The 26,102-nt window shown below is 40.3% G+C and overlaps 1 protein-coding gene across 1 annotated transcript in view; it reads right to left on the bottom strand.

The window, feature by feature from the left end:
- Positions 1 to 24,775, bottom strand: part of itprid1 (ITPR interacting domain containing 1) — a 104,499-nt gene extending 79,724 nt beyond the window's left edge. The window contains exons 1-4 of the mRNA XM_030399033.1: positions 24,751 to 24,775; positions 24,547 to 24,595; positions 9,412 to 9,489; positions 9,097 to 9,299 (exon numbers count right to left, since the gene is read on the bottom strand). Coding sequence (XP_030254893.1) covers positions 9,097 to 9,295 — 199 coding nt within the window. The 5' untranslated portion in view covers positions 9,296 to 9,299; positions 9,412 to 9,489; positions 24,547 to 24,595; positions 24,751 to 24,775. The remainder of the gene's footprint in view (positions 1 to 9,096; positions 9,300 to 9,411; positions 9,490 to 24,546; positions 24,596 to 24,750) is intronic.
- Positions 24,776 to 26,102: the final 1,327 nt, after the last annotated feature.

Below are 26,102 nucleotides of genomic sequence, written 5' to 3'. Positions count from 1 at the left end.
AATAGCTAAATGCCATCCTGGCTGCGCCTGACTCAGCCCAACTCCCATCTAATCAAAAATGGGCAAAGAGGTGGAGCATAGGCGTGCACTTTACCTTTTTGACCAGGGGTTATAAATACTTACTGTACATTAGCTACAAACGAGAGAATAACAACTGCCATGCTCAGAAGGTACTCAGTTCTAAGCATATCCTAGGCAGTGTAACAACATTGTCATTCCCTATGCTGCAGGAACAACTGAGAAACTCAGGAGGATCTTTAATAAACATCATATTCCGGTTCACTTTAAACCTTCCAACACACTGAGGCAGAAGCTTTTCCATCCTAAGGACAAAACACCAAGGCATAAACAGTTATTGTCAGGATCTCGGGTTTTACTGTTTTATTTCCAGTGTTATTTTGAAACCATGCCCTTGTGTGTCTCTTCTTGCTTGTCAGTTCCTCCTTAGTGTTTTCCTCACCTGTTCATCATCCCGTCGTTAGTGTCTGTGTATATAGTCTTTGTTCTCCCTCATGTTTGTCAGTTCATTCCTTGATGCACACTGTGATTCCGTCAGCTGTCTATCCGTGATGTTCTCTAGTGTTGCCTTCAGTGTCTTCTTCTGTGTCTCCCCCATTGGTATGTTTGGATTTTGATTCCTTGATTTTTGTATTTGATTTGAACTTTTATTTCTGTTGCACTTTAAGCCTTTTAATTGTTACTTTGTTTTTTGGTCCTTTTGGAACTCATTTTTGGTTTGTCTAGTTCTCTTTGTTTTTGTAGTTTCAGCTTTGTGTAATTAAAGCTTGCTTTTTGTTTCCCCTATCCTACCTCCCGTATGTGTCTGTGTTTGGATCCTCATCAAATCTCCCCCTTAAGTGTAACAGAACGAACTGACCATAATTAGGGACCCAGCAGACATTTGCACACTTGTAGGCATTCAAGACACATGGTCTGCTTGTCTGAGTGGCACTGGGTGATGCGCTTCAGGCCATCTTAGATTTTGAGGAGGAGATGTTTCATAGGCCGCAGGGTTATGGGAATGGTATGATAGGCAAAGATACTGAAGCGGCTTTTGGATGAGTTGCAGGGCATCTCAGGGCAGTTTCCATTTAGCTGCTAGCCATCCACCTGTTAGCCTCTCGTCAGCTCCGGTGCTAGCATCAGCCAGTTAGCCTCCTGTCCACTCCAACTCCTGCCAGTGGTTCTCAGTCGGCGGCTTGCTGGACACCTTCCAGTGTCCCTCTGTCGGCTTCCAGGCCAACAGCTGCCAGTGTCCCTCCTAGCATCCAGGTCAACCAGCTCCAGTGCTTCTCCATCGGTTTCCAGGCCGACAGCTGCCCCTGCCAGTGTTGCTACCGCCATCGGTTCTATGCAGGCGTCCAAGCCAACAGTGGCCAGACTTTCCCCGTCAATGCCCAAGCCAACCAGCCCCAGTGTGTCTCCGTTGCCTGTCCAGCCGACGCCCACCAGTGATTCCCCACTTCGTTGCCGGCCTCCAGAGGGTGTCAGCCTTTGCCTTCGCTTTCTCCGACGGCCTACTGAGGGTCCAAGCCTTTGCTAAGGCTTCCAGTGGGTTCCAGCCATTGCCTACAGCTTCCTGCTAGACCTCAGGAGGGTTTTTGCCGTGGCCCCAGGCCTCCTGATCGGTCACTGCCCCTTACCCTGACCTTCTTGTCTCACGCCGACCTGACCTGTCAGTTCGTTCCGTGATGTACCCTGTGATTTCGTCAGCCTCTGTCCGTATATCCTTGATTTTCTCTAGTGTTTCCTCCAGTGTCTTTTCCTGTGTCTCCCCCTTTGGTATGTTTGGACTTTGATTTTTTAAATTTGATTTGAACTTTGCTTTTCTGTTGTAATTCAAGCCTTGTAATTGTTACTTTTGTTTTTTGGCTTTCAGCTTTATGTAATTAAGCTCGCTTTTTGTTTCCCCTATCCTGCCTCCCGTGTGTGTCTGCGTTTGGGTCCTCATTAAGTTTCCCCATTAAGTGTTAACAGTTATGTAGCTTTATGATGTTCAATGCAGCTAAGAATACACAGATGTGTACATGTGGGAGACAAAACAACCTCTCCATAAACGAATGGCACAACACAGGAGAGCCAATCTTCAATTCAAGGAGTCATGAAGCGCTGGGCTTTGCCCACAGCTGTCTACTGAAGAGCTCACTGGCTTCTGCAGGTGTCTGCTGGTTAATGCGAACAGAGTCGCTTGTTTATCCAAAAGTAAGGTATCTGTCCGTCACGCCATTTTTGTACCTAATGCTGCAGAAAAGGATGTGGTACCTCCTGGATTGGTACTGACACCTTTTTGATAGGATCCTGCACCTCCTTGGTCACTATCAAATCAATTTCCCATGATATTTAATGTTATCTATATTTTTCTTAGAGGGAAAGATCGTGTCACACAGTGACACCTGAAGTGTAATTAATGCTAGCATGTGATTTATGCTTTTCAAGTGTCTAAAGATTTGGGCATATGATCAGGGCTGGACTGGGACAAAAAATCAGCCCTGGCATTTTTGGCTTAGACCGGCCCCTCATAATTAGCGGAGCACAACCGGAAAAAAAAAACATAACTTTTTGCCTTTAGGCTTATTAGAAATCTACAGTTTATTATCTATCTATAATACACGGAATCTCTGTCTGTCTGTCTGTGTGTGTATGTGTGTGTGTGTCAAATATCTCTGCGGATCAGGATCAGACTGACCTGAGACTTTCAACATGGCTGCTGTGTGGTTCAGTGGCGTGCAATTTAGCATTTGCTTGGACTGCAATGATACCGTTAATACATTATTTCATAAATGCTTTACAAATTCCATGAGCATTGTCCACCGGAGCCACTACAGTCACGTGCGCACCAGAGCCAATCACTGCACACAGTGGCCACGCGCGCACCAGAGCCAATCACTGCAGAGCTCAAGCCCACGACATACCTGAAGAAACAAGCGGATTTATACCTGCAGCGGTGCGAGCTCGACCAGGATTTTGCCGGCGGTTCCGTTCCGTTCTGTGCATCTAAACTGACTGTTGTGGATTAATGAGATGAAACAAGTCCAAGTCTGTTTGGGTCTGAGGAGATCCGGAGACGCGCTGTGGATGTTCGGCCCACCGCCCGAGTCGGCGGACGCACTGGCACGTCCAAAACTGGATTTAGGGTAAATAATGTCCAACACGCTTTTTCGCGAACATTGCCGTTACGTTTGCTTTGTGTCTGGTGCAGGAAGAAACAGTAAAAATGTGCTTTTGTCACAAGTGGATTTATACCTGCAGCGGCGCGAGCTGGACCGGGATTTTGCAGGCAGTTCGGTCCCATTCTGTTCTGTTCATCTAAACTGACTGTTGTGGATTGTAATGAGATTAAACAAGTCCAGACCGAGTCTGTTCGGGTCTGAGGAGATCCGGAGACGCGCGGTCAACAAAGTGGGATCGGAATCTGTGGATGTTCGTGTTTAGCTAGCTGCTAGCCGCTAACCGACCCACACGGCCTACCTACCGAGTTGACGGAGCAGATGCACTGGCACGTCCGAAACTGGATTTAGGGTAAATAATGTCCAACACGCTTTTTCGCTAACATTGCCGTTACGTTTGCTTTATGTCTGGTGCAAGAAGAAACAGTAAAAATGTACTTTTGTCACTAAAGTGTTCAAGCAGCAAGTTTGGTTGTTGAGGAACAGGAAGATGTGGGAGGGACATCGGCGGATGATTGACAGCAGCAGTGATCTGTTGGAGGCGGCGACAGATATAGCGACTTTTGAGAGTTGAGAGATTTGTGACATATAGCGTGTTTGGAGTGTATAGTTAGTGTGTTACGTAATATTTGGTGTGGTGTGTTCAGTGTGTAGTGGAGTCGTGTTGTGAGGCAAACCAAGGAGGAGACAGCTGAATGTGGAACAGGCAGGAATGAGCTGAGGAGCCTGAGGCATTGCCTGCATTTAAATGTAAAAAGTTACACATAACTTTGTAAATTTCAAAAACTTATGCACCAATTTAGTAAACAACAATTTATATTTGCATTATAACTAATGCAATTGGTTCATTAAACATATTTGTGGTTTTCACAGTAAAAAAACAAACTTTTTCTACTCTGATTTTATGATTTTAGGTCCATAGTGTTAATATAGTACCTTAAAATCGAGAACCGGTTCCGACCCAGAACCGGTTCCGACTGACCAATTCCATCGGAATTGTAGCCTCCAGCGTTATCAATTCTTCTTAAGATTCACTCATTTCCCTGCCTGCACGAGGAAATTTTGCGTCGCGGTACATTTGCATCACACTCCCTGACGACTCAGACCTTAAACCGCGAGGCAGCATCATGGAGAAGAAGAAGCTATCTATTCTGCTGTGTGTAATCAGTGCAATCAACCTGGATGCGAGAGAACGCTACTAAAAAATCGCCGCTTCTCAATTCGTAGCAAAACTGCTTTTTTTTGGAGAGATGGAAAGCCAAGCTGTCCCTACAAGCTCTGGGACTGTGCTACTAACTTTGAAGGCTGCACACCTGAACAATTGTCACCATGGACTCACCTTTCTCCTCTGATCAGCTAGCCCCGCCATCAGCTGTTAGCCTCGTCGATCAGCTGTTAGCCTAGCAACGCTAACTTTCAAACCGATGTACTCAATACTCTGTAGGCTGTCCATCGTTGCTCCGTTTGTCCTCCCTCCACCACTACCTCGGGGTTATTCACCTGGCTCCTTAATCACTCTCCTCTGCTGCTGTGCTCTCCCCCGGCAGCGGCGATGTTGGACGGGACCTCCAGACTCAAATCTGTTTATAAGGACGGTGATATTCCCTCCGTGCGGACTGACAGGCGCTCAATTTGTTCTTTGTTTTGTTTGTTTCACTTTGTTAAGTGTCCCTGGGTACCCTAAAAGGCGCTATATAAATTAAATATATTATTAATAATGCTGTAATATCGTGTTAGGGCGCCTGCGTTGCTGCTGGTCAAACAAGCTCCACTGGGACCTCCATTGACAACGTTGACATTAAATATCCTGCATTAGTGCACTGTAGCCTTGCAACTGCAAGCAGCATGCACAGTTTTTTGTTGTATGTTTGAGTTGAATGAGTTCATGTTCACAGTCTTGTGCAGACATAATTTGGGGAAAAAATAAAATGGTTGCTTTTGGTGCAGAAGACTGTGTAGAACTCCTTTTTGCCGCTCAATGACCTACTCAGGAATCGATATGAGAATTGATAAGGAATTGAATTGATAGGCAGAATCGACAATGGCATTGATATTGATAAAAACTTATCAATTCCCACCCCTATGTACAGTCACACATGTGAGGTTGTGCTAAAAATAATTACAGCAAGTAAGGCAAGGTAAATAGTTTTTAAGGTGAAATATAATGGTATTATCAAAAGTACTCAAAAACAGCCAATTATATCCCTGACGTCCCACCTTAAAACACAGCCTCATTTGGCCATCCATGAAAAAGCTACTTAACCTCCCACTTTTCTTTAGGAAAACATGCTTCCTACGGGCAATGCACTAGTTACTTTAGAAGTCTATCAAATAACCATTGTGGAAAGCAAATAAGTACATTTACTCAACACATAGTTGAGTAAAGGTATATTCTATTTCAAGCATAATGTATCATCGGCATCCTAGATCTCAGAAGTTTAGCATCTATTGTTAACTCTACCACTTTTGTCTGCTCTGTGTAGTTCAATTGATTATTTTACCATTTTTATTGAAATAATCTCTAATATGTATTTTCTGAAATTCCCTGATATAGCAGCTCAATTCTAATTCTTCAGGTTAAAAGGGGCACCCTTTTAAAAAGCTATAAAATTGTTATATCAGGCTAAAAACAGGGCTGCTTTATGAACTCATGCAAAGCAACTTGTCTTAAAAGCATTCGACAGATCTACTCTTGTTCTATGTGGGCAAACCTTTTGCTAATAATACTTTTATACTTTTTTTACACTTTAGTAATGCTTAAATTGCAAAGCTTTTACTAATCATTTAGCAGTTTAAAATGTGTTTTTTAAAACATGTTTTAACCACAGCATAGAGGGTTGCTACACATTCAAATTACTATGCAGCCTTTCAACACACCTTTAACCTAAATATCAAAAATGCTATGATGGAGCCTAAAATAGACACTTAATGCTCATCCGACACTTCTCAGAATTGAACGTTTGCTGTTTTATCAGAATAAAGTGCCGTGGCTGCCAGATTTTGAGAAGTATGCAACACCAATTAATAGCGATACTAATCAATCGCCATTGTTCGTCATTATCATGTAATTAGAGTTCTCAACGGGCCTGAAAATTACAGTCCGAACCCGAAACAGCGCTACACACCCGCATGAATTGTCTGCCCCCCGTTAACTCGGCCAGAGCCCGCGGGTCAGGTGTTATGCCGAGAAGTGCCTGCATGCCAGGATCTGCATGCCGCTCACAGCATGAGGGGGGTGCTGTATTTGGCAGAGCTGGTGTTGAAGTTGCCAAGATATGCATCCCTGGCTGATTAAGACAGATACACTGCTACATGTATGGAGTCCATGTTCATATGAATAAACACTGTTATGAGGTTACAGAAATTGTAATTAAGAGTGTTTTTTCATACGAACATGGACTCCATACATGTAGCAGTGTGTCTGTCTTAAACAGCCAGGGATGCATATCTTGGCAAATTCAACACCAGCTCTGCCGAATACTGTCGGGTCGGGTTTGTCGGGCCGGCTCGACCTGTTGAGAGCTCTTCATGTAATAGAGCTAACGTTCCCTCCATCACCTCGTTACTACCGTTACTACGTTACTACCTCCTTACCGGCTGTAATACACTGTCCCTGTCAGTCAGCATCATCTCTGGCTGCTCCTCTCCTGCCCGCTGCTGCTGTCTTCACCTTCAACCTGCTGTTACTGGATCGTTGCTGTCTCAGAGGACATGGAGGCTACAGCAGCCCCTCCAGCGAACATGTCTGTGATTTTAGTACATTTTGCAGCATCTACAGTGAGATTCTTCTCTTAGCACGCAACTTCTCCGCACCCAATTTCTTTCTCTTTGGTTGCTCCATGTTGTCAGTCCTCGCGCTCAACACTTTGAAACTAGCAGAAGTTACAGGAGACAGCGCAGGGAGGGGTGGGGCTGCCTTCGTACTATATCCTGATTGGCTCAGTTCACTGTCTATATTGAAGACGGACCAATGGGCCGCCCCCTCTAAATTGTGCACTTAAAAAAAAAAAGGAGGGCTGAGTGAGATTGGATTAGCCCAATGTCCTTCAAGAAAAGCAACCAATGGGCCATCGCGGTCAATAAAAATGATTTATAATAAAACTTTTGGATTAAATTATGAAAGCCCGGCCCATATGTGCGTCGGCCCACCGGGCATTGCCCGGTATGCCAGATGGCCAGTCCATGCCTGCATATGATCATTGTAAACCCCATCGTTTTATATGATATGTGTAGCCCTGCGGATGATTTCATATTTGTGCATAATTGCAAATCTGAATCACTTTCCACAGTACTCAAATGAGGTGATCCAACAGACAGAACATGTCACTTAATTTGGTTTCTTAGCCTGCTTCTTATTGTCAAGGAGAGATGGGGAAAAAACAGAGGAAGGTGCATCCAAACAGTATCAGTATCAGACCCATATACAGAGGCCAAGATTGAGCATCGAATTAATGCCAGTGCATTGGCTTTGGTAAGGAAGCATTTCAGCATTCACACTGTTTTTTTTAGCAGGAACTGTAGTTGTTCATAGCGAATGAATGAAATGTTAAACTTATTTCATATTATTTTATATTTATTATTTCTTCAGACTCATCAGTCTACTAGTTTCAGCAGAGTTATCTGCCATCAAAATCACGATTGTTTGGACTCCACAATGGGATCTTCCTTGCTGCGAATCTAACACCAAAGACTTTCTGTCAAGACTTAATCATGACATTTCTTCTGTTAGAATAAGTGATTATTTGAGCTTCGTGTAGTTGTTTCTCCTGATTGAAATGAGCTACATATCAGTTGCCTTAAAGGAGAACTTCGGTCGATTTAAACATGCAGCTTCATTGCTCAAGCTACCCTTGACTTGCCAGTACCGAAGACGCGAACAAATTTGGTCCAGCCATTACAGAGCTCCGTGAACAGAGATGTAGCATTGAACGCTAACAGCATGTGGTCAGAACTTCACGCTGTGTTTTAAGCATCTTAACATGCTCCACATCTCACACCAAAAGTTATGCAACATCAGCAGACACCTTAGCACACAGCACTGTAGCGTGTATGACTCAAAATGAATAAAAAAGTAGTTAAAATAGTGTGTTTGTGCAAGCAGCTACTTACCTGTTTGTTGACATCCGTGTGTTCCGGTAGCTAGACCAAACCAGCATATCCATCGAGTGTGCACTTAACAGGCTAAACAGGCTATTGTAAGGCTCATGGCTCATGACAGGCTGTAACATGGACATGTACATTATGAACATAAACACGAAAATGCTGGAATACGTTTCCGTCTCCGCCAGTGAGGGAGTAAGTGCACGCTCGACGGATTGACTAGTTTGGTCTAGCTACCGGAAGACGCGGATGTCAACAAACAGGTAAGTAGCTCCTTGCACAAACACACTGTTTTAACTACTTTTTTATTCAGTTTGAGTCATACACACTACCGTGCTGTGTGCTAAGGTGTCTGCTGATGTTGCATAACTTCTGGTGTGAGATGTGGAGCATGTTAAGATGGTTAAAACACAGTGTGAAGTTCTGACCCCATGCTGTTAGCGTTCAATGCTACATCTCCGTTCACGGAGCTCTGTAATGGCTGGACCAAATTTGTTCGCGTCTTCGGTACTGGCAAGTCAAGGGTAGCTTGAGCAATGAAGCTGCATGTTTAAATCGACCGAAGTTCTCCTTTAACCATATTGGAAAATATACGCGTACTGCTTGAGACTGAGGAAGAAAAAAGTGGCCTTACTTTCAAAACTTTGTCAATTGTATTTGACTCAGTACATTTATTCACTTGATCAGGCTACCCTTGTCTTTGCTGGGATCCTTACACTTACACCTGGCTCCACTTACTTTAGTGTATTTTTGACATAGGTCTGTCAGTGTTGCACCTAATACTCTTGTGGACGATTGGAACAATGAGAGTGCTAAAAGTGAGACTTACTGCTGACATCAGGATTCTCAAGGTCCAGCCGGTCCTTTTGGGCCTCCAGAAAAACCTGGAGGTTTATTCCTTTTGCCTGGGACTGATGGTTGATGAATCGAGCTGGGATGCGTCCAGAGAGGTCAGGTTCATCACAGCCAAAGCCCAGGTCCAAGAGAACCTCTTCCGGGTCATCATTCCACAGGTTGAGTATGTCCATCACACTGCCAAAAGGGGAGAAGGAAGTTTGTATGCACAAAGGTGAGTGTGTAGTGACACCACTCTACACAATAAAAAAAACACTGAAGTGTGTCTGTGTGTAAGGCTGTGTCTAACCTGAGTGGCCAAGAGTGACCTGAAGTCGCTGAGCTGAAACTGTTCCACCCGCTGAAAGTCGTACTTGACCTGCTCCACCTAAAAATGTACAACACACAACAAAGAGGTCACTGTTCCATTGACTCGCTTTTGTTATGTAGCCAGCAAATAAATCATGTCACTGACAAGGCTTTTGTGTGTTCCTAAAGCCCAATAGATCTTAATCTTCTGTGCCATGGAACTACATAGTCCAAAAATGTTTTAAAACATGTCAATGAACAACACTGTTGCACTTCACATTCTTCATTACCATGAAAACACTCTTGGCTCATCAGATGTTCACACAATATAGAGGCCTACATATAAAGCCAAAAGCCTAGCTTGGGGTCTCTATGCACCAGCAAAGCATGAAACCAATGATACCGTGCCAAAAACTTCTTTAGGTGTGAGATTCGTCCAAATTCAACCTCCATTGGACAAGAAACACCAGAACTCACTTGTGCCCCAGCAAAGTGGTCATGACATCATCCACACAAAAACACAGCTCCTCCTTGCTTTTTCCCATCATTACACATTGCTAAAGAGGCAGGTGTGACTCAAGAAGTAGATGTCATCCAATCAGAGGGGACGTGGTTTGACTCCCAGCTTGAGCAATCTGGGCCAAATGTTGATCCCCATATTCCTCCTGGTGGCTCTTCAATCAGTAAACTTTGATTAACCACAGTCTTTAACAAGCCAGACGAGCAAGTAATGAGGATAGTCATAAGGAGTTCTGGTGGAGGATCTTGGCTGCAGTTGTGTCAATGGGTCGGTCACCACAGCTGTTGTAGTCAAATCCTGATCTTCAGATCAAGAGCAAAATGAGAACAGTTACTGAAAATCCAGAATCCTGCAACCATAGGACTCCAAAAAAGAATCACAATGAGTTGTGACTGTCGAGGGCAAAAGAAGTAACAGATGGGTAAAGTGTCATCAGCGAGCCACTCACAAAAAGGCAGGAGACCCCAAAAGAAGATGACATGAAACCAGCCACAATGGAGTAGTTCATCAGGGTAAAAAAAAAAATAAAAGAACAAGAAAAAAATTGAACAAAATCAATAATGACTTGGCATTTGATGCTGGTGACTTGATTGATAATTGACCACCTCAGCCCCTGAGGTACTCTGAACACTCATCTATTTATCACTGTACTGATTTTTTTTAAATGCAACATGTTTTTGTACCTCTACATCTGTGCTAGCCCCTGTAAAGACAGATAGGCAGGATGGTTGAGGAGAAAACGTCATTAAAAAAAACACTTGAGAACGAACCAATAACAGTGAACCAAATTTGTACCCTATGTCAGAATGGGCCCCATGAAACCACAATAATGTAAGTGATTCAGATGAGGAATTGTTGAAGTTAGGTTTGTTTCATACTTGTTACATTTCTCCTTTTTCCCTGTGGTCTTTCAAATCCCAAGTTCCAATTGAATACCAGTAAAATGGAATATTTCAACAAATTGTGAATCAATAATGTCTTAGAACAAGTCAGGAATTCATATGAGGTGTTTGCTTAAGGTGTTAACAGAAAGATAGGCTAACAGTTATTGTCCTGTAAAACATCAGAGAGTTATTGGTTTGACGTAAGGGCATGATTAACAATGTAATGAGGTATAAACCATTGTTCTGTTGTTACCTGAAAGTATGTAAATCTTCTTTCCGTGCAACATGTATTAAAGAGATCTGATTCGTCACACTGAGTCTGAAATTCTTCAGAGAATAATCAGCTCTCAAACTTTATGAAGGATAATCTCCCTTACAAATGACTATAATCAATATTAGTAAGTGCATGCTGGGAAATGTGAAGTTATGGGCAGATTGGACCATGTACAGGGCTGGACTGGGACAAAAAATCAGCCCTGGCATTTTTGGCTTAGACCGGCCCCTCATAATTAGCGGAGCACAACCGGAACCCATAACTTTTTGCCTTTAGGCTTATTAGAAATCTACAGTTTATTATTACTTTAGAAGTCTATCAAATAACCATTGTGGAAAGCAAATAAGTACATTTACTCAACACATAGTTGAGTAAAGGTATATTCTATTTCAAGCACAAATCATTTCTAATATGTATTTTCTGAAATTCCCTTATATCAAGGAATTTCAGAAAATACATATTAGAAATGATTTCAATAAAAATTATAAAATAATCAATTGAACTACACAGAGCAGACAATTGTGGTAGAGTTAACAATAGATAATAAACTTCTGAGATCTAAGATGCCAATGATACATTGTGCTTGAAATAGAAGCTCAATTCAATTCTAATTCTTCAGGTTAAAAGGTGCTCCCTTTAAAAAGCTATAAAATTGTTGTATCAGGCTAAAAAAAGGGCTGCTTTATGAACTCATGCAAAGCAACTTGTCTTAAAAGCATTTGACAGATCTACTCTTGTTCTATGTAGGCAAACCTTTTGCTAATAATACTTTTATACTTTTTTTTACACTTACTTTAGTAATGCTTAAATTGTAAAGCTTTTACTAATCATTTAGCTGTTTAAAATCTGTTTTTTAAAACATGTTTAACCACAGCATAGAGGGTTGCTACACATTCAAATTACTATGCAGCCTTTCAACACACCTTTAACCTAAATATCTAAAATGCTATGATGGAGCCTAAAATAGACACTTAATGCTCATCCGACACTTCTCAGCATTGACCGTTTGCTGTTTTATCAGAATAAGGTGCCGTGGCTGCCAGATTCTGAGAAGTATGAAACACCAATTAATATCGATACTAATCAATCGCCATTGCTCATCATTATCATGTAATTAGAGTTCTCAACGGGCCTGAAAATTACAGTCTGAACCCGAAACAGCGCTACACACCCACATGAATTGTCTGCCCCCCACCCGTTAACTCGGCCAGAGCCAGCGGGTCCGGTTGGGTTTGTCGGGCCGGCCCGACTCGTTGAGAGCTCTTCATGTAATAGAACTAACGTTCCCTCCATCACCTCACAGTCCCTGTATTAACGTTACTAACTCCTTACCGGCTGTAATACACTGTCCCTGTCAGTCAGCATCATCTCTGGCTGCTCCTCTCCTGCCCGCTGCTGCTGTCTTCACCTTCAACCTGCTGTTACTGGATCATTGCTGTCTCAGAGGACGTGGAGGCTACAGCAGCCCCTCCAGCGAACATGTCTGTGATTTTAGTACATTTCGCAGCATCTACAGTGAGATTCTTCTCTTAGCACGCAACTTCTCCGCACCCAATTTCTTTCTCTTTGGTTGCTCCATGTTGTCAGTCCTCGCGCTCAACACTTTGAAACTAGCAGAAGTTACAGGAGACAGCGCAGGGAGGGGTGGGGCCGCCTTCGTACTATATCCTGATTGGCTCAGTTCACTGTCTATATTGAAGACGGACCAATGGGCCGCCCCCTCTAAATTGTGCACTTAAAAAAAAAAAAAAGGAGGGCTGAGTGAGATTGGATTAGCCAAATGTCCTTCAAGAAAAGCAACCAATGGGCCATCGCGGTCGATAAAAATGATTTATAATAAAACTTTTGGATTAAATTATGAAAGCCCGGCCCATATGTGCGTCGGCCCACCGGGCATTGCCCGGTATGCCAGATGGCCAGTCCATGCCTGACCATGTACAGTTTGACATGTAATCTCCTGCTGCCACGAAGGGGGGCTATGACTGAAACTCAATACTAGCATATAAATGTGCTCAGGCCAGGACATCTAATCAAACTTGTGAAATTTGGTGCAGATACAGCCAAGTGACAGCGAATTCCTATTTTTATCAGTGTCATCATGTAAACTAGCGGTCGCCACTCGCCAAATGCGACTAAAACATTCCCCTGGCGACTTAATTTTGGAGGGATACATGCCACGGGGCGGGTAAATGTTTTTCCCGATGGTTGTGATCTTGCAATAAATTATGCACGATATAGCAAAACATTGTAGTAGCTGTAAAGTGATAAATTATGACGGTAGCAAACGTTAGTGCTAAACCGGTGATTTCTTGTGTGTCGCACTGAAGTAGCTCCCCCGACGTCACCGCTGTAGAAAATAGTTCCCCTCACAAGCAACGTAGCGTGTGCGTCACCGCTCTTTTAAAGTTTGGCGCAGTGACTGTGATTCGAGCGCAGCAATGACGACACCTCTTACTCATGAGCTGAGGGAAGTTGTACTCAAGTGGCTTAATATGAGAACAGTTGTCACTTCACAAAACGTGTAAAACTATGGGTCTATGAAATCCAGTGTAAATGTTATTATGGTACAGTTGACACTGACAAGTCTATTACAGAGCCTGATAGTTAATTAATGAGTGTTTCCTTTGTCAAAGTTTTGCACTGTTAAAGTTTTCAATTTGCAATGTTATAAAATTAAATTAATAATATTAAAATGTATTTCTAAATAATACCTTGGCCTCTTTTCTAAGCATGTATTGGTATATAATAATGTTAACTCCATGAAAAGTACTAAAACAGATGTATATCCAACAAAAAGAGGCAATTTATTATTTGGCCGGTAAAAAATTTACTTGGCCGGTAGATTCTTTCATCTACCGGTCCCCTTGGCAGGTGAGCCAAAAAGTTAGTTTACAGCCCTAGTCATCATCAACCTTTGCCAAGCCACCACAGCTTTAAAAGTCTTTGAAATTGGCCTTTGAAAATTTTAAGTTGATCTGGTTAAGTAGGTGGATATCATACAACACATGTACATCTCCAAGAATGAGCATTAAAATATGAAATATAAAAATAAATGCTGACTTCCTGTTAGGTTAAGACAGTGGGACCAAGACGCATTTTTGTAGATGTAGGTGTGCACCAAATTCCATGCATGTACATCAAACTAGCTGCGGGGGCTGTGCAATCTGGAGCATTTTTAACCATGTACAGGAGTCATAGCAACTTTCTGTTTCTTGGTAAACCATTGATATTAGCTACCATGCCTCAACCTAGGCTCAAGCTATTTATCATGTTTAATTAAAAATGTGTTAATATTGCCCAACATTTTAATTCTTTCCTGTTAAAGCTTTAGGAGTTCCTGAAAGTACAGCGTACCTAAATCAGCAAAAATGAGCACAATGTTTAAAATGGCTGACTTCCTGTTAGGCTTAGATCATATGGCCAATATGCTTCTTTGTAGGTCTAGCTGGGATACACAATTGTGCTAAATTTCATAAATCTAGGCAAAACAACTCACAGGGGCTGCTAGCAGGCCATTTTGCCTGACCTATTGCCAACTACTATGGCATTTTAACCATGTCTGATGCATTTGGAAAAAGTCATGATTTTTTCGCACCATTCAGTGCTCAGACACCTTATTGGGATCCATTGATGTTCTAAATGCGTTACATGTAAGTTGATGTTACAGAGTACGTAGTAGTAATGTAACGTAGCTACTAGTAGTAATGTAGTAGTAACATTTACATACACTTGTAAAAAGCATGTACTCATTGTACATCATGTACTCATTGTGAGCATGTACTCATTGTAAGCCTGTACTCATTGTACATCATGGCAGTCTTAATTTGGTCACATTTTCAGAGGATATAATGAAAAATTGATTTTTCAAGTAAACTTCATGAATGATTTTTGTGAAAAAATAGTATGTGTTTCAATCCTCCAATCACAGTAAAATGAGAGTTGTAAAAAAATAATCAGAACTCAGTTCCAGAGTATTTAAACTTTTAACTAAGACTGTATCTTAATATAATCCCACTCATTTCAATCACAAAGTAACACCAAAAACTTGCTGAATTGTAGGTTTTTGTTTGATAATCAATTGCATGAGTTATTTATTATTATGGCCATTTTTTATTTGCATTACCTTTATTGAACACAACCAATCTTGTGGTGCTGTATTGTTCAAAACCAACTGTCAGAGGATCTGCAGCCTCTTGTATGAATGTCTCTCCATGCATATGAGCAAAGAAGCCAAATGATCAAACACGTTGTTGAAAAGGATACATTTCTTAATGTAAGCTTTGAATTAAGATATACCTTCTAAATGTAAAAGAAAAAATGCATACACATATTGAATAACAGCTGTTGTGTACTCACATTTTGCTGCTGGTCTTTGTTGATCAGAACCCTGTCGAACATGCTGTCCTTGATCTTTTATACTTTTCCCATCTGCCCTAAGCTGATTCATATTTTCTGTACAGCTGTCAAGCACTGTCAAAACTTTCCTCTGATCCTATCGCTTTCTATGCAAAATTCACTGTGTGTTGTGCACAAGGGGGAGGTCTAGCTTATTTGCGTGGCAAATATGACCTGTAGTTTTGTGTGTTCTGTTCCGGTTTAGAAGCAGTTACAGTCAGAACCAATCTTAATTTAAAGACACACTACACACTAGATGAAACACTAGAATAATGGTTTTTTATGATGTTTAAATCAACCAAGGAACATCTATTCATTGAAAAATAAATTAATTAATAAAAAAAAAGTACCATGTCCTCTAAACACTTTCTGTGAAGCTCCTGGCAATAAAACATTACAATTATTGTCTTCTAATCAGTCAGACCATTATTTACATATATATATATATATATACACATATACATATATATACACATATACATATATATACATATATATATATATATATATATAGATATATATATATATAGATATATATATATATATATATATACACATATATATATATATATATATATATATATATATACACATATATATACACATATACATATATATATATATATATATATACATACATATATATTTATTTATATATATATATATATATATATATATATATATATATATATATATATATACATATATATATATATATATATATAAGAGATGCACCGATCGCAATCGGCCGATGATGCCCCTATCGGTTTAGATCGGAGTTTTCAAAATAGATCAAATCAGGCTGATTAGATGACGTTTCAATATAGAGACAGTGCACTGACTGCATGCAGGGTGGGAATTTCACTGGCCCGGTCAGCGTAGCGGGCTTGCCTTTAATTACAGCCACCCGAGTGCACAGTAGTCACTCACAGTAACTTCAGTGAGTCCGCGGTTCGCGCAGGTGGAGCATCATCATCACGTTGATCTCACGTGAAAGCCTCTCAAACAGCAGCAGCATCTTAAAACAGAAGAACGAAACTTACAGCACAGCGAGCGAGCGCAGTCGGTTTTGACATGATACGTAACTGACGTATGTGGTAGGATTTAGTTTGGTAAAGTTGGAAGTATATTCCCAGATTTGAACTTCCCGGATCAATAACTCATAAGTGAAACCTTGTTAAAACACAAACGACGGCTCTTTCCTACCATAGTAAGGAAGACAACGTGCTACAACCGTATTTTCGAAAAAACGAGCGTCTGGACATTAACTCTGGTCTCTATGGTCAGCCGTCTGTGAGACGAGGGCGCAGGGACCGTCTACAAAGTGCAACACCGAAAAGAGATACTACAAAAAATATTCTATAACGTCACTATTATTTAGAGTGTAGTGTCACCAAAATTAGTCCACATATCAGTGGTCTCCTGCCGGTTTTTCTACAATTTTTTTGTGTGGAAAAAATTGTGCTTTGCCATAATTTTGGGGAATTTCTATTGGGGGAAATATTCAATAACACTTATATTCAGTGTGGTGTCACAAAACTCACCTCTCCCTAACCCTACTTAACAAAAACGACTTTCTAATGTAACTTTAACTTGATTTTGGTATTAAAAAATGTTTCAATACATGATCCATGTCTTATTATAAATTAGGATGTTATGGTATCAGTCTGAAAGGTAAATCAACACATTTTACTCAGTAGCCTTTGTGCCCTGTCATGTGGCCTTGGTGCTCCTGACAAAAAAAGTGAAGGCCAAATGGACTTGCCCCTAAAATGACGAAATTCCCACCCTGACTGCATTCATTCCCACTAGTAAGCTATAGTTACTCTATGTAAGCTGAGTCCAAGTTGTCTCTAAGAGAGTCTCTAGAGTGTGAAATATTGCACATTGCCTCAGCCTGCAAGAAAACGGTGGTCAATTCATGATACTTTCTCATCTCCTAATTTTTATACTTAATAATACAATGTCAATGTTCTGTAAGAAGAATCATTAATTAAATATATGAAAGTTACACAAGACAACAATATAGAAGAATTTATGGATTTGACGCGGTGATTGGCAATATCGGGATCGGCAGATACTGCTTTCGGCTAACCCTAACCCGCCACGAGAGTCTCCCGCAAGATGATCAGAGTGATGGAGAAACAAATGTCCGCCACCGTGAGTGACAGCAGAGATAAGGAGTTTTCCGCGAGTGCTGGTTGGCTGAATCGTTTCCTCCGCTGCAACAGCTTCACTTGCAGAAGGATGCCAGAGAATTCACAGAGAAGCTGGAGAAGTTTGTGACATTTTCATCCCGGATTATTGTGAGGAAGGAATTTAACTCCTGTCCCAAATTGCCACCTGGTCTGTTAAATGATTGAAACAAAGAAACGCCCGGCAATTATTTGGTATTTTACAGTAAGTCCTTTCTCCATTTCCCCACTTTTCAGTCCGCCGTGTTTTTCCTGTACCGCCAACCCTGCTTCTTCTTCTGATTCCCTTTCTTATTCTTCTGCCACCCTCTGTATCAAGACTACAGGTGCCACCGACTGCCTTAAATCATTAAATGCGCATTTTTTTTTGTTTTTTTTATACCGAGGGTTAATCGCGCGTTAAAAAAATTAACGGTGTTAAGAGGACGTTGCGTTAACTTTGACAGCCCTAGTTAAAACAGTATATGAAATAAATAGGATTTTTAAATGAAGTAACCTTTAGTTAAAAACAGCATATGAAGTTGATTTGGGTTAACAGCTGAGTAAATGAAGTGTGTGTGCATATATAGCTTTAATGCAATGAATATGAGGATAAAACTGAATTAAGTCAACATGATTTTATATGGAGCAAGTTAATAAATAAAAGCTACAATTAAGCCTCAAAGAACTTTTCCTTTTTTTTTTTACCACTTATGTTGTATGTTGCATGTCTGTCTGACCATACAGTACATCCCATTCTTGTTTTTGCTTCTGTTTCACAGATATGCAGAGTATGAAAAGACGAGAACATCTGCACTAATTCTACACAGCCTGCATTTTTTTTCACTTGATTAAGATCAGATTCTGCGGGTAAAATTGCAATAATAAGGTGACTTGACTTGGACTTGACTTGACCTAGTACAGGACTTAACTTGACTCGACTTGACATAACCTGTGACTTGACTTGCTCAAGAAAAAATTGGGACTTACTTGAGACTTGAAGGGTTAAGACTTGAGACTTAAGACTTACTTATTATTAACGCGTTAACTTTGACAGCCCTAATATGTATGTGTGTATATATGTAATATATGTTGCTCTCTCTGTTCCTGATAATTTATATGTAATAATATAATATATACCTTATAATAATATATATAATCCCCCTATTATATGTCATAATTGAGTATTTCTTCCAATTTAAATAATCAAAGATACAAACTTGCTATTATTCGTAAATAAAACTAAATGTGTCACTGTAAAATCTTATCGGTTTATATTCTCGCATGATGATAATGATGGATGATGCTTTGCAGTTCAGGAGACCCAGGAAATTATATCGGGAGGTGTGTGTTCGGGATGTACCCAACCAAAGATTTTATCTGTCAAATCTGATTTTGCAGTAGGATATAATAATCAAAGATTGTTCAGTTCAGCAGGACGCTCAACCTTTTTATCAGCCAGCATCATCATGTTTACATGCAGCCTTAGACTCACATTTAAGTGCCTTTCTTCGTCATCTGTGATGTGAAAACATTAGATTTCCATTCAGTTGGAGAAAGTTACAGTGTGCCTCCCACCTAGAGTTCAGTTATAAACACTCAGCACAACACGCAGCTTCTCTCCCGTTGGGCTTCTCACAGTGCTGTCAGAGCAGGCAGTGGCTACACATTTTGGTGCCCCTTTTTTAAACTTAAAGTTGGCCTGATACTAGAATTAAGACTAATTTTAAATTTTACAATAATACAAATAGTCTGTCATAATGGTATGCTAAATATGTTATAGATCTGGGTTTTACAGAAAGTATTGCAGATAGCTTTAGTGATATTCAGAAAACTATGATACAGTGCGCTGTTAAATGCCATGTTACAGTCTACTGCCTTAACCACTTAAGGAACACCGTTCCTACATAGGAACACCCTTCACTAAACGAACACCCTTGGTAAAAACGAATAGTTTTTTTGCTAATAGTTTTAAGCATCAGATCTTAACAGTATACTAGTGCAGTGCCCGTAAGAAAAGTGTATTCCTGTAAAAAAGTGGGAGGTTAAGGAGCTTTTTCATGGATGGCCAAATGAGGCTGTGTTTGAAGGTGGGACGTCAGGGATATTTAGGTTTGTTGTGAAATCCGATATTCCAGGGTATAATTGGCTGTTTTTGACTATTTAGGGTCCAGGCAGCTAAGCTGCCAGGACACTATTGTATTCCTAGGAATTCTTTCTTTCTTTCTTTCTTTCTTTCTTCCTTCTGAGGAAGTCATACTTCCCAAGGGTGAAAACTCACCAAACTTTACAGAAATGTCCGGCCCCATGCCAGATTGACTTAATTCCAAGGACATGTCAATATTCCTCCTGGGGGGCACAATAAGCGTTTAAATTAAAAAAAATTTAAAATACCTACAAAATCAACAGTACATGCCACAGTTTTGAAACTTTCACCAAACTGTAGCCCCAATACTGCTGAAACTTTAGTCCACTTAAGCTCATTACAAATTATGAAGTCAATCACTCAGTTTTTTTCTCTCTCCTCCCACAATTTTTGCTCAATTGTCACCAAATTTGCTAGAGAGCATATTCAGACCGCCCTCCACAAAACTTGTTTCTCGGATTTTTGATTTATCAAAAATTAAGCCTACAGTGCATCAAAATGTTTGACCGTAAACAGTACTGTAAAAATATACTATCAAATTCTTGCTAAATACATTTTCAATCTTCCTGAAAAAAATTGAGAATATTTTGGAGTCATGGTTGATGAAGTTTGGCAAATATCAGAATTTTATCTCAAAAACTGAATTTTTGAGAACATTTTGAATTCTCATGGGAATAACTGGAGGCAATGTAAGACTGGCATTTTTAAACATCAGATTTTCTCTTTTGAAGCAAAACACTTAGAGTTAAAAACAAATTGCCAACATTTCCATGCTGTCAAGATGCAATTTATGTATTATCAGATTTTTGTTTAGGTAACAGAATTTCTGACATTTTGACCATTTTTGAAATCTTCCTTGACAACAGCTGCCTGGACAGTGAGTCCCTGAGTCGACAAATGCAGCTACACAGCTGGTCTCACTTCCAGCCAATTAGCTCAGCGAGTTAGGAGCTGGTTCTTGGTGTCAAGGGTGATGATGGTAATGATGAGGATGATGACAGATCAAAATGTCAGATGTCCTCAATATGAAACAAAGACAATTGTCCTGATGGTGGCATCACAGCAAGCCTCTAAATTAAATAAAAACAAATAGCTTGGACTGGACCATGGCTGAAAGCTAACTGAATTTTGCATAAAGGTCCAGTGTCATGCCATATCACTTCAGCTGTAAACCCAAGCCAATAGTCCTGATGGTTGCGCTACAGCAAGCGTCTAAAGTTAAAACTTTGAAAATTCATAACAAATCAACCTGCTAGAACTTCACACTTTCATCAAACTGTAGCCCCAGTACTAAAGAAACTTTTGTACATTTAAACCTATTAAAAATTATGAAGTCCATCACTCTGGTTTTTTTTTTTTAAACTGTAACACGAATGAAGACCTCCCAGAATTTTTGCCTACAGTGCATGAAAATGTTTGACTGTGAACACTACTGTAAAACATATAGCCTATCTGCAAATAAATAGATAGATAAATAATTCTTCAATGTTCATGAAAACATTTTTTAGAGTCAGAGTTAGAGTAGATGATGTTTGACAAATATCAGAATTTTACCTAAAAAACTGAATTTTTGAGAACATTTTGAATTCTGCTCTCATGTGAATAATTGCAGTCAATGCAAGCAGCATTTTTAAACATTAGTTATTCACTTATGGAGCAAATTAATCATTTTTAAACACAAATTACCAACATCTCCATGCTGCAATATGTGTATTTTCAGATTTTTGTCTTGATAACTGAATTTTTAACAGTGGTTTCAAATCTGCGTGCACAACAGTGAATGGCTTAATCAATTTGTCAAGCCACTGTTATAATGCCACTTGCCAATTAGCTCAGAGCGATAGATGACAGTCTTTGGTTCCAGAAATTGTGAGTTCAAGCCTCAAGTTGTCCAAAGTGAACATTTTTGTCAACTGTCTTGTCTTCCTATTCTCCAGTTTGTTGCTCAGAATTGCCTAATTTTGCCAAAAAATAGCCCGGACCAGACCCATCGCTGCGCAGCAGCTATAATTTTGATTTTGCCATTATATTTCATCTTAAAAGCTATTTACTTGGTGTCATTATTTTCAGCATAACCTCACATGTGTGAATGTAGTTTTTTTTTATTTTGACATACTGTATTAACACAATGGACCTAAAATCACAAAAAAACAAACATGAAATCCAAGTAGAAAAAGTTAGATTTTTTTACTGTGAAAACCACAAATATGTTTAACAAACCTTTTTTTTTTTTTCTTATAATGCAAATATAAATTGTTGTTTATCTAAATTTGTGCATAGATTTAAAACATTTACAAAGTTATATGTAACTATTTACATTTAAATGCAGGCAATGCTCAGTTCTGCCTGTGCTCCTTCCAGCTGAATAAATAGCTGGACTGCCTGCTCCACATTCAGTTTCTCCTCATTATTCTGACTCATTGAACAAAAAAACGACTCCACTACTCACTAAACACACTACACCAAACACTACATAACACACTAACTACACACTCCAAACACGCTAAATGTCACAAATCTCTCAACTCTCACACACACCGACCGTAGTGGCATGTCATTCATCCGCCTAGGTCCCTCCCACAACTTCCTGTTCCTCAACAACCAAACTTGCTGCTTGGACACTTTCGTGACAAAAGCCCGTTTTTACTGTTTCTTCCTGCACCAGAAACAAAGCAAATGTGACGGCGATGTTCGCGCAAAAGCGTGGCGGACATTATTTACCCTCGGTCCGGTTTTGGACGTGCCGATGCTTCCGGTCCGTCGCTCGGGAGGTGGGCCGTGTAGCTAGCGGCTAGCGGCTAGCAGCTAGCTGCTAGCTAGCAGCTAGCTACACACGAACATCCACAGATTTCGATTCCACTTTGTTGTCCGCGCGTCTCCAGATCTCCTCAGACCCGAACAGACTCGGTCCGGACTCGTTTAATGTCATTAATCCACAACAGTCAGTTTAGATGCACAGAACAGAACAGAACAGGACCGAACCGCTGGCAAAATCCCGGTCCAGCTCGCGCCGCTGCAGGTATAAATCTGCTTGTTTCTTAAGGTGGGGGGTCGCGGTGGACTCTGCAGTGATTGGCTCTGTTGCGCGCGTGACTGTAGTGGCTCCGGTGGACAATGCTCGTGGAATTTGTAAAGCATTTATGAAATAATTTATTAACGGTATCATTGCAGCCCAAACAAATGCGAAATATCACACCATTGAACCACGCAGCAGCCATGTTGAAACTCTCAGGTCAGTCTGATCCTGATCCGCAGAGATATTTGAGGAACACACACACACACAGACAGACAGAGGTTACTGTATTTATAGATAGATACTCACTGTTGGAAAGATGAGACTGTCGTGATTATTTTAAGCCCAAAAAAGTTATTTCCAGACCATGTAATAGCCTTCTAAACTCACCATGACAACATTAGAAAGAGCCCTCTACCGCAAGAAGCAAGAATGCCTACATACCTTCGGAGTGTTCCCTTTTTCCACAGCTACAACGTCATGCCACAATTTTTTTTTCATAGGTCGCCAAGAGTCCATAGAATGGGAATATCCATGTCATTTTACCCAAAACTAGCTACAAGTGTCGAACCAGCAAGAAACCCCAGGGTCTTTCATTTGAGACCAAGATTATGTTTCTGGGTAAAGGGGTTCTCAAGATATAAGCCTTTGAATCTCAGTAGGCGCTCTTGGAAAAATAGGACCCAAGCAAAACGCACAGACATGCCTTTAAAAAAAAAAAATTGTGAAAAATCAATTTTTTAGTCTTTTGACTTCAGATTTTGAGTGTAGCAAGCTGAGACCTGTGGCTATGGCCTAATTGTGTCTGCTGTGTCCATAGACATACCTGAACCCTTATATCTTAGTCAGTTTATTGACATTTGAATTGGACGAAAAAAACAAAACCTGTGTTCCAACCTCTGTAACTCTGTGTCAGTATGTCATAGAATCACACTTACACTTGAGGGTGTTACCTTTCACCAAGCACATCCCTGAGTCTCAAACTATGTGGGAGCTGTCATGCTTTTAATTTTGGTATGTCGTTTTGGAAAAAGAACCTTAAAACGGGGGCGTTCATTAAGTGTTAAGTTTGCGTAATAGGAAGTTGAACAACCAGTGACAGGGAAAGAACAGGTCTCTCTACAAGGTTAACATTCTTATGTTATCTTTGATTGAAGACATGTTCTTTCAATCATGGAATATGCTTAGTCCCGATCAGCACAGATTACGGAACAGCAGATGGTGGTCTCCAAGAAAGTTCTAGGTGTTAATACATAAGCATGAATTGCTACAGCTCTATTTGTTAGCATCATTCAAGTGTAAAACTGAGAATTTACATATTATATGTTTGTTGATCCAAGATTTGTATTAAAGGTATGGGTTTGATGGAGATTTAAGAGTTTTGCAGGTTTCTGACATGCTGCTGTCTTTACAAAATGCACCTGTTCAACTGAATGCAAAAAAAATGATTTAACGATAATTCTGTTGCACTTCCAATCTGTTGTAGTTGTTTAAGCTGATAATCAAACCTTAATTTAAAGTTTAAACATTTTATCCAAGACCAAATACAATTACACCTTGATTAAAAATAATATTATTATAAAAATAGTTAATCATTTTCCTATGATGTATAACAAACTGTTGTGTTTGAATTAATTTTAGCACCTCACAATGTGCTAAAGTTAAGCCTCACTGCACACTGCTGGCTGTATGACTCTGTGCATCTGACAGGAGATAAGAGATGTCCTTACCGCAGAAACTCCTGGACTGTCCTCACTCCTTGGTTAGAATATAAAGATGCTGCAGAGGAGAAAAGTCACGTTATCTTAACATGGCCACAGACAGAGCAAGCAGAGCCATAAATTACACAAGTAAAAAGGAAAACATCAGGAAAGGAGGAAGGCAGTCAGTCAAGGAATCGTCTCATGGATTTTCTGCTGGTTGAACGTCAATACCTCCAACTCTGGTGTCAAGGCTCCTCGAGCTATATTAGGAAAGTGTTTCTGTGTGTGTCTGTCTCTCACCCTCCCTCCCTCCTCTTCTTTTTTCCTCCAGAGGATGTTTGGGTTTTGGCAGCCACCCCTACCTCCCTCTCTCAGACAAAGACTTCATTTGACACTGGCATGAAGTCAAGAACAAAAAAGTATTTCTCCCTCTGTACTGCAATACCTTTTTGTTTTGGTAAAAGTATGCAATTTTTACTCCTACATCCACTCAACCTGCGGGCATCTGGTTGACAGGTTTATGCTTCTTTTTAAAGTCAGAAGCATTGAGAACAAAGGAAAACCTCAGGTAAAAGCTTGGCCAGTTGTGTTCTCATCCACAGTGCTCCTGAAGTAGAATGTCATTGGCTCTTACATAACACTGGAAGCAGATGCAAAGGAGTAGGGCACAAAGGGAGAGGCTCTCATCAAACCGTGAAGATAGTGCAGACATTTGTGTAACTTGATCTCAAACAGATGTCATTTGATATGTTAAATTCACAGAGGAAATGCTGGCAGTCTTTGTTGAATCTTGGAATTACATATGCCCTTTGCTGTTAAAAGCAGACCAGACAATGTTTTCAGCAGCAGCAAGCTTAACATTTTTTAAACTGAGTGTTGCTTTATCACCTACATACAAGATCCACTCCTGCATGATAACAGATATAAAATATTCTGGTTAGAATATGCTTGTTCCACATAAATAACTTGTTAGAGTTTTCAGAAAGTTTCAGAAAGTTCAACCTGCCTCAAGAGCTGCAGATCCAGTTCTACTATACAATAATCCAGTCACTGTCTGGTTTTGATCAATCACCAAACAGAGAAGAACAGACTACAGCAGACAGTCAGCACTGCAGAGTAAATCATTGGTACCAGCCCTGCCCTGCATGTAGAACCTGCAGTCTCAAGAATTTTTTTCTCAGAATTTAACTTTCTGTTCAAAAATAAAATCACTCTTACACTCTTAATATATAACAGGGATGTATTTCGAACCTGGTTAAATTGGTATCATTCACTCTTAGCATTGCTAAAGCTGAGCTAAGACAGCTACAATGTAAACTATACACAAATGTCACAGGTGAAGATCATAAGATATTCTTATGACCAGCTCGGTCAGCAGCAGTTCGGTTGAGTATTGTATATTCTCGCGCCACTTTCAGTTATAAGTTCCCTTTATTTATAATTATTGATTTTAAATTGCAATTGTATGGACTCAGTATCGTTCAGGCCACTATATTATGACTAACTGGCATTACTGTTATGAGGCAAGGCAAGATTTGAGGTTGGAAAACTTTGATATACATTGCAGGGTTTCTTATGTGTGT

The sequence above is a fragment of the Sparus aurata genome, chromosome 19 (genome assembly GCF_900880675.1).
Source record: "Sparus aurata chromosome 19, fSpaAur1.1, whole genome shotgun sequence".
NCBI classification, from domain to species: Eukaryota; Metazoa; Chordata; class Actinopteri; order Spariformes; family Sparidae; genus Sparus; species Sparus aurata.
Note: the sequence above shows the minus strand (reverse complement) of the source record. Positions and strands in the feature narration are given on the sequence as shown.